Source organism: Aotus nancymaae, unplaced genomic scaffold (genome assembly GCF_030222135.1).
Source record: "Aotus nancymaae isolate 86718 unplaced genomic scaffold, 86718_ANA_hifiasm-v0.15.2.pri h1tg000058l, whole genome shotgun sequence".
Taxonomy (NCBI): Eukaryota; Metazoa; Chordata; class Mammalia; order Primates; family Aotidae; genus Aotus; species Aotus nancymaae.
The window spans coordinates 47,653,439-47,669,342 of record NW_026988472.1 but is presented as its reverse complement, the minus strand read 5'-3'; the positions used below and the strand labels follow the sequence as shown (position 1 = coordinate 47,669,342).

General features: G+C 38.9%; 1 protein-coding gene across 6 annotated transcripts in view; it reads right to left on the bottom strand.

Moving 5' to 3' along the window:
• The window catches only part of ARHGAP6 (Rho GTPase activating protein 6), a 532,167-nt gene that overhangs the window by 22,713 nt on the left and 493,550 nt on the right, over positions 1-15,904 (bottom strand). For all 6 annotated transcript variants that reach the window (XM_021674827.2, XM_064364520.1, XM_064364521.1 and 3 more), the window contains exon 9: positions 10,084-10,263. In XM_021674827.2, coding sequence (XP_021530502.1) covers positions 10,084-10,263 — 180 coding nt within the window. The remainder of the gene's footprint in view (positions 1-10,083; positions 10,264-15,904) is intronic.

Below are 15,904 nucleotides of genomic sequence, written 5' to 3'. Positions count from 1 at the left end.
GTTTTCTCCTCCCTCCCTTCCTTTCATTCACTGCATAAATGTTGAGTGAATGCTTCCTGAGTGCCAGGTACTAGACGCTGGGAATTCAGTTACAAACCAAACAGACAAGAATCCTTGTCTTCATGAAGCTGATAACAAACACGGAAAGACAGGCATTAAATATACAAGGAAAACATAGAGAAACACAAGGCAAAAAGAGGCAATGGGAAATGCTAGGGAAGTCACAGTTTTAAATAGGACGGTCAGGTCCTAGAGATGCTGACATTTTAGCAGAAAACTGAAATTGATAAAGGAGTTGGAGAAAAACGTTCCAGGTAAAAGGAAGGAAAAGAAAACCAATGATAAAGGTCTTGAGTCAAGAGTGATGAGGAGGCCTGTGAGGCTGGAAAAGAGCAGGAAAGGAGGTAGGTGGTAGGAAGGAGTCATGGGGCCAGGACCTGATGTCACAGAGTCTTATGGGTCATGATAAGGACTTCTGCTCTTACTTGAAGTGGGTGGGGATCCACTGGAGATTTTGAACAGATGACTAACATGAAGCATCATCACTCTGGGTGGTGCTGAGTTGAGCAGAGAATACGTGGAGGAAGAGATAAAGCAAGGAGAGCAGAGAGGGGCTGCTGATCTATCCAGATAACATGGTGGGTCCTGAACTAGGACAGTGAGATGATGAGAAATATTTCCACCATGGAGATAGTTAAGATAAAGGTGATAGAATTAATTTATTGGATGGAGAGCGAGAGAAGAGAGGGAAAGGGAGAAGAAAAGATGACCTCATTGCTTCGGCCTAGGCAACTAGAAAGATAGAGTTGCTGTTGACCAGTTTGGAGAAGCTGCAGGAGGATAAGTTTGGGGGTCAAGTTTTGGAGTGTAGTTTTGATACGATAATGTTGAGAGGTCACAAGACATCCAAATGAAGGAGATATCTTGTAGATGGTTGGCAATAAGGATTCAGAGTTCATAGGAGAGGTCTGGGTTGGACATAGACATTTAAGAGACACATATAGATGGTATTTAAAGCCCAGTGACCAGCTGCAGTGGCCTGGAATGAAAGGGGAGAGAAGAGAAAGGGCAGGACATTTAGGTCAAGGGTGAGATTATCTATTCTCTTACTGTATAAAGTAAAGTAAACAGAAAGACATCATTTTTATGGTATTTTTTTCAAAGATCATTACTCAACAGCCATGTGCTATTATAACAGTTTTTTAAAAAAGATAACACCTAAGGGGTGAAAATGAGAAGAAAGAGAACTCTTTTTTTTTAATGAACAGCAAAGCAAAAAATAATGTAGGACAAAAATGTATATCCCAATCTCTTTTTTAGATGAAACTTCCATAAACAAATTAGGAAAAGTACTTGCATTTCCTTCCAGTTAGTTTAATTTAAAATTTGCTAGGCTTAGACATGTAATAAAAAATTTTGCTCCAAGCATGAATCCATTACCATTTGGATTTAAAGAATAAACAATTAGAGTGCAAGCCCTTCAGAGTGGTGCAAACATGACAATATTAATTCTTTGAGACTATGTGGTATGTCTAAGATAAATTATCAACTTGGATGCATTATTAGCATAGGTTTCAGAAAGTATCATTACTTAAAAAGTAACTTTCCATGAATTATTGTTAAGCTAGTCTGCAATTCAGAGGTTTTCCTCATTCAACTAGGCTTGACTCTCAAGCAATCATAATTATTGAGGTCTCTTTTATGTAGCATGTATGACTCTTACTTGGTAACAAATGCAAATTGAAAAGGTGACAGTTATAAATCTATCTATAGTTTCCTTTTAAAAGGCCCATGGTACCATTTTGGCTTGGAGATACTATTTACAATTAAATGAAAAGATATAGTTTAAACTTCATATATCTGGGACCTGACCATCCTATTTAAAACTGCATCTTCCCCAGCATTTCCTTCCTGTATTACAAGAAGGCAGATAATATTTTCCTACGTATTATGCAAAACTGACTACAATGTATATAATTCATTAGTTTAATTAATTTATTTATAATCCATTTTGCTACCGAATGATTTAAGGCAGCTTCAAAATTTATGTGATTAAACCACATTTAAAAAAATAAAGGAATGGTTTAGAAAATTGGGGTCAGTGGGAAAATGAGGTAAGAAATTTGAAATGATCCCTGGAACTGATTTTTTAATGTTCATACAACAGCACCCAGTACTGTTTTCCTATAATTCCTCTAATTTTTGGCTATAACCACACATTTCATTTCCTAACATTTAATAAAAATTTCAAACTACTGGCTCAGTTAAATTGGAAGAACATTTGTTTCTCTATTAATTTAGGTACTTATTGGAGAAATAAAAGTCAAGTAAATAAACTGATAGGAAACATCAGCTTGAAATAAGTAAGAAAGAAATATCCAGGTAGACCATTGACTTAAGCATACTTTTTCAGAAATTAGGATGCTGTAAAAAAAAAAAAAAAAAAAAAACGGAGGCAACAGCCCCTGAAGTCCAGTTTGGGTTCTGCTGTTTATAATTAATATAAACTTGGACACAGCAATCACCTTCTTTAGGATTCTGTTCCCACATCTGAAAACATGTGTATATTCATTTCCTTAATGGGGGTATTATGGGAATCAAAAGGGCTAATAAAATTTGAAAATACATTACCAATTGCAAAGAGATCTAGCAATAAAATGGTTTTTTAAAAAATTATACTTTAAGTTCTGGGGTACATGTGCAGATCGTGCAGGTTTGTTATATAGGTATACATGTGCCATGGTGGTTTGCTGAAATGGCTAAAAATAATAATAATCTAAAATCACGCAGAATCATGATCTGCATGTGTTATGTTGCCCTTGTCTAGATGTTTTTCTGTACTTATCAGTGGTACCAATGTCATGCTGCAGCACAATCTTCTTGCTATTCATTTCTACAGTAGGAAAATACATTTTCTTTCCCAACTGAGTATCATCAGAATTTTTCTATGTTCTTAAGCTATTTTCCTTTTTCTTTTTTTTTTTTCAAGACGGGTTTTCACCATGTTGGTCAGGCTGGTCTTGAACTCCCGACTTCAGGTGATCCGCCCGCCTTGGCCTCCAAAGTGCTTGGATGACAGGTGTGAGCCACCATGCCCGGCCGCAATTTTTCTTATCAATACAAAAACTCCAAAACTGAAAAAGCTCAATAATTAAACAATGTTCATTTTCTGCTTCTGGGATTTTTGTATATAGCAAAATGGGAACTAAGGAGAAGGACAGTGAAAGACATATTACATTAAAAAAAAAGCAATTCTGCATGTTAAAAAGAAGAAACAAAACCCAGCCCCAAGTGATTCTTCATTTACAATTCATTGTTTCACATCAAAATCTCTACTGGGTTTTAGTCAACCATGTAGCAATTCTAGATATTTTCTAAGGGTACCATTTATGGTTGTGTTTATCTGGAGACTCAACTCCTTAGATTTTAATGAGTTCCTTCAAAGCATAATGCTATTCCAAAAATCAAAAGAACTTTGGCCTCTACTGCTTCAGAGAAAAAAAAATGTAAACACTGCACATATGAAAGAATAAAACTGTCACAATTAAAATCTACCCGATCAAATTAAAAATGAAATCTTGAATTATTGCCTAGGGTATAATTGCTATGAGGTAGTTTATTCCATAAACCACTGAGAGAGAAAAATGGTACAAGTTTTCTCCATTTACTAAATCACCTCAATAAACAATTAAGGGCTTTTTGAAGAGCTATTCCCAGGACCCAGCCCTACTGCACTTGTCACTGGGTGTTCCACCCCAATCCACCACTTTGCACTTGACCAAGAAGGATGCTTTGGCATTTAAAACCCAGCAAAAGTAAATATCACTGGAAATCATGATGGCATTTTATAGTTAACAAACACACTAAAAGAAATTACTTTGGCTGTTTATGGGAGCAAAAGCTCAAACAAGGACAGGCCTAGCTTAGAATCTTTGGTGTGGTTCTGTTGTGACAGGTGGTTTAATAATTTAAGGGGATCTGGGTGCAGTGGAGGGTCGAGATGCATTAAATTCAGCAAATATTTCTTAAGTGCTTGATGCATGCCAGGCAGCGTGTTTTGGCAATAGAGGTACATCAGTGAACAAATACAGTGGAAGAGTCCAGGGCTCATGGAATGATGTCGGAGGACGATTCAAGCAAAGATGAAAGAAAGCAGCAGTCTTTGCTCCATGGCAATGGGCTAAAGGAGGTGGAAAAGGTTCAGGCATAATTTGATTCTGCTTCCTTCCACCTTTGTGGGACATCAACTGTACACATGTTCTGTGTTTGCAGACAGGGACGAGGTGAGCAGGCTATAGCAGGAACATGTGCTGGCTGCTGAAGCCATCTGCTGGTGTGAACATCAGGGGGTGCTATGATTAGTCTCGCAGTATTACTGCTATTAAAGGTCTTCATTCCTCATTTTCAGATTGACTAAAATATATTATTCTTTCCCTGCAAATGGACTCCATATCTGAGATGCCACATCAAAGTGCCTCTTCTTTTATGTGAGGAGGCATCAGCTGTAGAAATAATTCATTTAGTCACTGCATCACTTGGGCAAATGAACTTAGCTTACTCCTCATGAAATGGTAGTGAGATTTTAAAAAAGTCGATGATGTACATAATGACTAGCCCATCCCTGGCACATAAATGGTGGTATTTGTGCTATATAGAAAAGGAACTAGAAATCATATATAATTCTGTGTATATATTGGGAGGGGTGGTTTCTTGCTTAATGACCTGGATGAATGCTTGACTCTTTGACTTGGCGTGCAAAGAGGCTTTAAGAAAATGCAATTTGCATCGGGGAATGAAGAGAACACAAAGCAAAGCTTGGCTTCTGACTTGGAATCCTCATCACAGCCTCTGACCCTTGCTCCCAGTAGTGCTCATTTGAAATTTCCCACATGCACTGAGCTGGTCCCTAGTTCAGGCTGACAGCTCACTGGGGTGGGAACACACTGGCTTTCCCACGTCTCCATTGCACTCCGGACTTTTCATCAGCTTGCAAGGGTGGTGCCTTCTCGTTTTTGCCCCTCTTCTAAGAAGCCCTAGTAAGAATAGTATAATATCAGCCCTTGGAAGAAGCTGACAGTTTTCTCCATTCTGCTCTGAAGTTCTTACTAATCCCAAGAGCAATGATGAGTTTTCTCTGGAATTCCCAATATTAGTTACAGTAGCAACAATTGTCAGAACAATTCATGTGTCAGTGATTTAGTCAGTGAGAGCTTTCTGGTTATGATAATACCAATGACTTTGTCCAGATATTCATGATTCTTTGATTTCCAGTGCTCCCACAGAGTATCATTTTATGTTAGCCAGTTTTTAATAGGTGTTGATATTGGAAATGGAGCATCATGATTTAAAAGTAAGGAAATATAAGCAGTATGGACACTGGAAAAAATCCAAACAACAAAAATACATTTTTTTCTAGTAATAGAGAATTGCAGTATTTATTCAACAAATAATTACTGAGAACCCATCTTTTGCCATGTACTTTCTAGGTGATGTGAATGTCAGTGAATAGAACAAACAAAAATCCCTGCCTTTATAAGATTTGTATTCTATTAGGTTTCAATAACCATAATAAATAAGTAAATTATACAGTGGGTTAAAAGGTAGTAAGTGCTATAGAATAAAAAGAAGAGCAGAGTAAGGGCCTAGGAGTATATTTGTCTGGGAGCAGTTCACAGCATTATACACAGTGTGGGCAGGGTGGGCTTGATTTCCAAGAAGACGTCGAAACATGCTTTGATAGAGCAGGCACCTTATCACTTTAATGTAATCATAGCAGAAATCTTTTTTTAGTGCCTAGTATATGTTAATTCTGTTCTAGGTGCCTTAAAATGTCATTTCTAATTCTTATCACAACTCTGTAAATTAGGTCATGTCATTTCATCTTTTGGCTACGGAAGTTAAGTGTGGGGGCCCAAGATTACATAGCAAATAAGTGGCTGATCAGAGATTTGAATTTTGGTAGCTCATTCCAATGCACATGGTCTTTCTATGTTACCAGTGTTTCCCAAGATTTGGTTTCCAAAGCTGTGGTTAGGAAACTGCCAGAACTCCATGGAGGTGTTCACTAGAAAGTGCGGATCGCAGAGCCCCATCACAGTGCTGCTCAATCTGATTCTCTGGACTGCATCCTAGGAATCTGAATGTCTAAGTTTCCTTGCAACTCTGCTGCACACTCAAGTTTGAGAACCACTATTATAATTACTGCCTTGGTATTTTGATAGAGTGGTCATGGTGTCTGCTATTATGATATGTTTCCAGCTCAAGGATTTCCAAACCAGTACCCGAAAAGCAAGCAACCAATTTAAAAGAATGTCCTAGCCAGACTCTTAAATTGTATGTCAACCTCTGCATCTAGGTGCCTCTTCTGTATTACAGGACGAAGCCAGGTTCTTTTCTGCCATTTCCCATTAACTCAGATAACTTGGGAGAGGCAGTCTCAGCATCAGGAAATGAAGGACATTAGAACATTCACAACAAATTTTGGACCCCTGCTAGGCCTCTGTGAGCTTCTATATTCCTTCCACTGGTTCTTCTATGGAGTCACTGCCTCCAGGTCTGTTCTGCCTTCCAGGACAAGTGTATAGCTACCTCTCCTAACAAGACTTCCTTTCTAATGCTAATGGAAGTGAAGGCGTCCCTTTCGGAGCTCCTAAACCCAAGTACTGTGAAACTGCACAATTACTACTTTTAACCATCAAGCCCTGACTAGCTTTATCCTTCCTTGTTTGGAATTATAATAATTCTGAAAGCTTCTTTAAAAAGCAAAGCAAAACAAAACAAAATAGTTACATACATGATTACATTTTTGTTCACCCAAGCAGATCAGCTTTGCTGACCAACCACCAGCCTTGGTATAGCCAACTAGATTCTAAACTGCCAAATATGCCAAGAGAATCTAAAATGTGATCAGATTAATTTTCTTGTGTGTTTTATAAAAAAGGAAGGTGGGGAAGTCAGTGCTAGGGCATAGAACCATGCAGATTTTAGAACTAGAAGGGATTCTGGCTATCATTCATTCAAATCTAGTCTTTTGATAACTAAAAAAATAAATGAAAGATGAGGTTATATAGCTAATATATACCAGAGAGAGGACGATAGTAAAATTTTCTGGTTCCAGAAGTCAGTTTCTTTTCATAGACCCAGACTTGAGATAATTGTCTCCATTTTCCTCCCACTCCATTGTTATTTTTCTTTTCTTTCTTTCTCTCTCTCTTTTTTTTTTTGAGACAGAGTTTCGCTCTTGTTGCCCAGGCTGGAGTGCAATGGTGCGATCTTGGCTCACCGCAACCTCGGCTTCTCAGGTTTAAGTGATTCTCCTGCCTCAGCCTCCTGAGTAGCTGGTATTACAGGCATGAGTCACCATGCCTGGCTAATTTTGTATTTTTAGTAGAGATGGGGTTTCTCCATGTTGGTCAGGCTGGTCTCAAACTGTCAACCTCAGGTGATCTACCTGCCTCAGTCTCCCACAGTGCTGGGATTACAGGTGTGAGCCATCTGTGCTGGCTGTTATTTTTCTTAATATATGAGTCCCATAATCCTTCTAAAGAGATCAAGAATGATTGCATTAATGGTTAATTTATTACAAGAAAGGTATCCTTAATTTCTCCATGCCCAAATGTTTTCATACGTATAAGGAGTAAGACTTGGTAATATGGAAATCATATCTCATAGAAGAACCATTGAGCCATTCATTAATTCAACCAATATTTATTATGTTCCTACCATGTCCCAGGCACAGGGGTAATGCAGTAAAGAAAGTACTATAGATAGAAATGGACCAAAAAAAATCCTGTCATGTAGTTAACATAAAACAAACAAGATAAATTTGTAAAACCCTATGTTAACAGTGGCGAGTGCTAAGGGGAAAAAGCAGGGAAAGGAAATAGGGAGTGAAGGTGCACGTGTGCATGTGCGCGCGTGCATGTATGTGTGCGGTGGGGGGGATGGGAGGTGCATTTTAGACAAGGTGGCCAGGAAAGGCCTCTTTGAGAAGTAAAGACTATAATGTTGACATCAATCCCTACAGAGAATGGCAAACAAAGATCAGATTTGGGAAAAGCTGGAAAAGGTAGAATACTGATGTTTTTGTACTGCTCTTAGTAATTCAGGTGGCAGGAAATGGAGAGAAGAGGCATGGCACAATTAAAATGGCAGCAGCTGTATTTTCAAAGAAGCCAGGAAGAGTTTTGTTAGTATCTGAGTTGAAAAGAAATACCCAATGGTTTGTAGTTTCATATAAAGGAGAACTTTGCTTAGATAATAGAATTAAGATTGGCGAGAAGTATTGTTTTGTTAAAAAAAAAAATCCAGAGAACATGAAGTAATGCCAAGACTACTTGGCAAGATGATACGTGACTTAAAACTTGATGAAAATGTTGAAAAGCTCAGACATTTGATTCATCCAAATATGTAGTTAATTATGAGGATTTTGGCTGAAGTGTAAATTTTATGTACAGTCAATTATTAATTCAACCTTTTTTTGAGAGCTTATCATGGGCAATCCAGGGACAGTGTTTCAGAGATACAAACAAGAGAAAGATGCCATTCTGCCTCAGTGAACTTTTGACTGTGGCAAATCCATTTGCTCTTCCTCCTGGGCTGCCAACCGGGATACATTTCCCAGCCTCCTTTGAAGTTAAGTGTGGCTTGTGCATAAGTTCTGACCAATGAGATCTGAGTGGACAAGATGGATGACCTTTCTGGGGTTATCCATAAAACCCTAAAAAATGGCAGAGCCTCAAGATACAAGGAGCTGGAATTCCTAAATCATCACCTGGAAGGCTGTCCACCTAATATCTGATAAAACTTTATGTGAGAGAGATATTTATGTCTGTGTTAAAGCACTGAGATTTGAGGCAGCATGTGTTACCCAACTAATATAATTATTAATTAACACTTACATAAACCGCTACAGTTTGCACAATACTTTGACATATCAAATGATTCTGGTCACAACCCTGAGAATTACATCACCTTTGTATATTTCTCATTTCTAAAGCTAGAGTTGATGCTTAATGAGTATTGAATTACTTGCTCACAATCACATAGGTAAGACACAGAGGGCAAATAGTCTAAACCACTGGGTCTCAAATTTATAAAAAATAATTGGTATAAGACAAGCATGGACATAAATATAATGCACAGCAATTGATAAGTGTAGACAAATTACTAGAGAGATTTAAAAGAGGTAACTAGCATTCTTAATTAAAGGATGCACAAAAGGCTCTAGTGGAATAAGTAGGCTTTATAGTGCTTGCAAATTGACAAGAGAAATGGGAGAAGAAACATGAAGAAGTTTCCTGTAAATTTTGACATGCAATATTACTGGTGAACAGAAATAGAAGAGAGTTGGCATTTGTTCTAATGTTTCAAGGGAAGTTGTAGCAAGCAATGCAGTTTTATGAAGGAAAACAGGAACTGGTAATTCAATACAAATCAAAAAAATATTTATTGAATGCCTGCCAGATGGAGGGCTTTCCAAAAGTATACAGAGGATACGGAGAGGAGATAACAAGGGTGCAGCCCTTGTTTTAAATGAATTTATACTCTACTAGGGGAAATGAGCATAAATGACTATATACAATGTTGGTCAAGATAAACATCAGTAAGAACAGTAATGGAGTTCAGGGACAGAGAAGTGGCATGGGAAGGACAAAGGAAGGACAGGTGAAGCTTCATGTAGGAGGTAAAATGTTAAGATTGACCTTGGAGGAGGTGAAGCCACTGAAGATGCTTCTGAATACATGAATTCATGAGGAACACAGAATTCCAAAAAGAAGGGCTTTATTAATGTCTTGAGCAAGGACACTGCTTTATAATTAAATGACTCCAAAATGGGACCATGGTTTAGAGGATGACAAAATGAAAATTATAATTTGGCATGTTTGTTAAAACATGGAATCACAAACTTAAAATGACATCATAGTTGTGCAAATTTCTACTCCTGCTGAAACTGCCTGACTTCAAATGAATTCAGTGATCAGCACTACACACCAGAGAGTGGTCTACTAGAGTTTCATCCTGCCTCCAGAGGCAACCAGTAGGCAGTTTGTTGTGATGTTCTGCCACAGAAGGGCTACCTACCATGAACAGGGCTTCATAATTTTCAATCATCTTCTGCACCACAGCGATGATGGCTGTGCTCTCCTCAGCCCTGGCTGAACTCTGGACTGAGAATTCTTTGTCTGATGACTTCTGCTTGTGCAGCAGGTTGGGTCCAAATATGGTGGCCAAGTTTAGAGATGTCATTTTATTCCCAGTGACCTAGGGGAGAAGAGAACACAAGGACTGTTGTTATGTTTGCCTTTCAAAATACTGGGTGATTCAATCATCACTGAAACATTTTCTTCTCCATTTTTTATAATCCTGCAAGGATGCCATCATTTCTATCACCATCCATGGAGAGCATCACCATTTTCCTTTTGCTTTCATATCTTGGATTGAAGCTCATAGTTCAGTGGTCATCTCAATAGCATATTGAGTAAAAATCTGCAACTCTAAGTCATTTATTTTAAAATGGGTACTATATAAAATTTCTATCCTGTTTGCACTTAAGAAATATTGACACCCATCCATCCATCTATCTGTTTCTTCATCCATCCCTTCATTTATCAATCCATAATCTCGCCATTGATTCATCCACTCAGCACCTATCATAGGCTGGGCATTTTTCATATGCTATAATTATTTTAAAACTTTTCCAGCAATGATCACAACATAGACCTTATTTTAAATGGCTCTCCTTCTAGGGAGGAAATAAACCTATCACTTACAGGTAATGATTGCAAACTATAAAGCTCTCAACTCCGAAGTCCCCAGGATCACCACCACAGAGGTGGAAATATTTGCACAAACTCTCAAAAGAAGAATAGAGTTTGCTAGGCTGAAAAGCAAAGGATCTGGGGCAGGGGACAATTTCACAGTGAAGAAAGCACCACACATGCAAAGACAGAAACATCTAAAATATGTCACAGAGCCCCAGGAAACTCAGTGTGGTAGGGGTTCTGCAGGAAAGGCAGGCAAGGGCCAGGTAAGATGATCTTTGTGTGTTAGACCAAGGAGTTCAAATTGTCATCTAAGGGCAAGAGGATTCTGAACAGAGCAGAATGGAGATGGAATTTGCATTTCAGGAAGAGCAATCTATGAAACAGGGGATAGGGGATGCAAGGGAGTAGGACTACCTGGGACACACACTGTAACAGTCTAGGCTACAGCAGCTAGCATCTGAACTAGGAAGGAAGAAGTAGGGATGAAGAGCAGCTTCCCAAATTATGGAGGGGATGGAAGGGTAGGAGGATAATGCAGAGGGTGAAGCTCTTGTGTTTAAACAGATGAAAAAATGGAAGGAAAGTTAAGTGAGGAACATGAAGGGCTGACAAGGGAGACTCCAGCATCTTTAAGGAGCAGCTGATGAAGGAGGTCAAGAATGGGTGAGAAGTTAGAATAAGAGAAACCTATATCCTAGAAGAAATCATAGGTGAGTTTCAAGTGAGTGATCAGCTGTGGCAGAGGGTCATTGAGATATGACCCTTCCCTCCAGAATGGACTCTCTGATGGTTCTGATGTCCCAGATAAGAGTCATGTCAGTGGTGTGGCAGGAATAAGCCACAGTTGCAGAGGTGGAAACAGTGAATGTAGACACTTTCTTCAAAAGAAAGATCTCACAGAGAAGGAGGAAGAAAAAATACAGGAAACTAAAGGGGAGTACAGGGTGAAGGAAGGGAACTATTTTTTAGCTTGAAGTATAAAAAATTATGTTCAATATATTAGTAATTAGAAAGTACAGGTAAGCAAAAAGAAAAACAAATGCCCATAATTCCACCACTGCCCAAAATCATCCATTCCTATGTCTTCCTGTGCACATATATACATGTATACCTGAAATTTTTTTCTTTAAAACTGGGATCCCATCCATATGTTATTTTGTAACTTGGTTACTGTCTCTTAACAATATGCTACAATAATCTTTCCACTACAAAAAAAAATCCTGTCTTCAGTCTTCATTGGCCCGTAGAATCCCACTGCACAAATAAACCATGATGTGTTTTAATCACAGTCAACCGATAGGCATTTATGTTGTCTTGAATTGTTTGTTATTATAAACAATAGTACAAAAATATCCTTGAAAAGACATTTTGTGAGCTTGGGTAAGCACTTTTTAGGAGTAAATTCCTACAAGTTGAATTGTTGTAATAAGGAATATGAACATTTTTAAAGGTGTGGGCATTCTTTCTACTTGTGTTTTTTTCAGGTGAATGGGAGAGTCTGAGTAAGTTTCTCTAGGCTAGGGTTTCTCTACCTCAGCACCAATAACATGTAAGGCCAGATCATTCTTTGCTGTGGGGGCTGTCCTGTGCATTGCAGATGTGGAACAGCACCCCTGACCTCAGCCTACTAGATACCAGGAGCACCCCTACCCCCAGCCTACAGTTGTGACAACCAGAATTATCTCTAGATATGGTCGCATGTCCCCTGTGCGGTAAAATTACTCCTGGTTGAGAACCACTGGTTTGTGTAAGTTTTTATTTCTCTTGTCAATATCAGTTGAGAGTTAGGATAAGTATGGGAACTGTGTCTGCTTGGGGATTTTATGCCTGGGAAGATCTATACAGCCTTTCAGAAATACCTCGGCATAGAATTTAGGAGTCCTGATGAATAGTTGAGACAAAGCCCCCATGAGCCCCACTCTCATCCTCTGGAGCCATGAGCTGGTGACTGCCCTGTCCTGTAATCCCAGCATGATACACAAGTTGCCTTATTTTTAGAAGGTGAGGCTGTTTTCAGATGAATGATTGGCCACCAAGGGAAATTATTTCATGTGATAAACACTGACAATTTGAAAGAAAGTGCCCTTTACGTAGGATCGTCCAATCATTTTTGTTTTATTTCACTGATATAAAACCTGACAAGTTTTCATTTTATTTTTCATTTCTTTTCCTGCAAATTCATGATTAAGGTGAAAATAAAATACATGTCATTTTCAAATTCCTCCCTTTAGAACTCAAGGGGTATTTGGAGTGTTTCCCCTTACTCCTTTAAAGTCATAGTAGGGTTTTCTCATTTTTTTTTTTTTAAGCATGAACAAATGGAAGATTTTGTTTTCTTTTAAAAGAATGTTTCGTACAAGGACAATCTAGAGCTCTGTTTCCGCTCTTTCCTTCTCCTGTTGCTATTCTGGGAATGGAATACAACCCATCTGTAAAACTGCACACAGATTCCAGCTGCAGACCAAGCTGCTGGGGTTTGTTAATGCTTTGGGGGTTTTATTGTTTTTTAACATGGAAAGGAGACTTGCTCCCAGGCAATGGCTACCTTTTCTCCATGTGTTTCAGCATATATTTGTATGTGCTGTATGGCTTGTCTAGGTAATGCAATGTGCACTTGAGCCAGGCCATTACTTCATTTTAAAATTAGTTATCAACTCAAGAAAACTTTTATTTTCACTAAATAAACATCCTAGATCATTTCTAAGCCTCATATGAATAGCTCATATGTGTTAAAAGTCTAGCATGCACAGGCACCAGGCTAGGGGCTTTCCACTGGCCATTTCAATTCTTTCTCACTATAAGCTTAAGAAGCAGCTGCTGCTGTTGTCCCTGTTTTATAGATGAGGGAAGTGATGCCCAAAGCCCAGAGCCAGGAGATTATACAGCAAGAAGCGAAGCTGATGGCCCCACTCTAGGCAGCCCTACTCTCTTCATCCTGTTGCTACACCTCTTCCTGTTTCCTCTTGCTTGGCAGACTCAGCCATGGCATGGGGAAATGGGAAAATGAGCTTTAAAACAGGGCTGGATGAGGGTGAGGTAAGACACAGGTCTTGTTGTTCCAAAGCCAACCTACCATTTCCTAGAGGCATGTACCTCCTCAAAGATCAGGAATCATGGCCCTACACTGGTGGTTTGTAACTTCTTTTTTGCTTCATAGACCCTTTGAGAACTTAATACTAGCTATGGACTCTCTCTCACCAAACAAGTGCATATTCACACCACATTTTCCATGCAGTGCCAGGGGGTTCTTGAACTCTCTGAAAAATCACTGCTCAGGAGGTTTCAATTTGGTTCTTGCTATATTCTTTCTTGAAGAAATGCAATGTTTCTTACACTTGGGAATTTCTCTTTTCCCTTAGGAGCAAAGCAAATAGCAAACTAAACAAAATAGAAGAAAACAAAACAAACACAAGATAGCAAAACACCACAGTTCAATAAAATACTGCTATTTTTTTCCCAAAAAAGCACTGATTGACTGGTCAACAATTTTTCTCATGCCCTTCTTTTCGACATCTTTAAGATCTCACCAGTTAATGATGCATTGAATTTTAAGCACCTATCAAAGAGAAAATATTATGTTCATTTTGTAGATGACAAAGCTAACACCATCCCCCATCCCAACTCTGTTTTCCTTCCTCTTCCTCTCTCTCATAAAAACAAGTCTTGCAGCAAGGTGCTGGCCAAACCTGTGTGAGCCTTCAAGCTTTTTGACAGTCTGCATCAGGTATCAACTATGTTGCAATCCCCAAAAACGACACCCTAACAAATAGATAATACGCACTAAAAATAGGTAAAAGACGTTGAAAAATTCTATTTTGACCATATTTTACAATTTAATATTTAGCCGTACTCCAGTCTGCCCCTTCCATATTCTCTACCTGCTCATGCCAAATCGACTAAAAAATAATAAACAACTTCTCTCTTGATCCTCTCCTTCTACTCTTGACTTCTAACAGAAGAGGTGTGGCTAACTCCCATGCCAATGCTGTGCTTATGTGGTCCATGTATTCAATCCCTACACACCCTTTGAAGTACATCTTAAATTCAACCTCCTCCATGAAGGCTTCCTAACTTTTCTGGCCCATGCTCTTCACTTCTTCTCTGAATGTCTGCTATGACTCTGCAGTGCATTCCCTAATTCTATATTTGCCTTGTGTCCTCACCTCCTCCACTTCTTACATACCACTGTATCCTGAGGACAGTCATTAGAAAATCTCTAAGCAACAGTCATTGGTTTAGAGGAACCTAAGGTAAATGCTCAGGACATGCATGATTCAAATCCCAAGGCTATTCTTACATGGAACCTTTTATAATAAGAATTGATGTTGTCCATATTTCTATTGATACAAAAGCCTCCTAACTCACTCTCCTTTTGTCTCTAGCCAGTCTACAACACAGTTTATATCACCTTTTTGTTGAATCCCTCCAAGGATTCACAGCTTAAAAGAATCAACCACCTGCCCTGCACAGAGGTATTCAGCACTTTATGAAGATGGCCCGATTTCCCATTGTCTCCTTCAGTACTTCACTGCTCTGTAGCCTTTACTACAGTCTGCAATGGCTGTGAGAGCTGCTTGATCTCCTGTCACTGCTAACGATTTCACGGAAGCAATGCTCTCCTTATGTTTCTCCTGCTGCTTTAATCTTTGGCTATTAGTCTTTCATTTTGATGCAGTGTTTAGGTTTAGAGTGTCTAGAAACCCTTGTAAACCCTGGCTTCCTTCTACAACTTCACTGTCACCAGGATAAGTTCATATTCCTTATAGTATACTAGGTCTCTCAACCATTCTTTAGGGCTGGTTGAAGAATATTCATTTCCCCAGTTCAGATGAAGAGAACCAGGTATAGGAAGGTTAATATAATTTTTCAACAACACATGGTCAGTGAATTAAAGAGCTACCAAATGCGCTCAGCCAGGGGCGATTTTGAGCCCTTCTCCTCAGCGGGGAGACTTGGAAATGTTTGGAGATATTTTTGGTTGTCACAACTTGGTGAGAGAGGAGATGTACTGCTACTGGCATCTAGTGGGTAGAGGCCAGGGATGCTGGGAAACATCTTACAATGCACAGGACAGCCCCATGACAAAGAATTCCTAGGTCTAAATATCAACAGTGCACAGGCCGAGAAACCCTGACCTA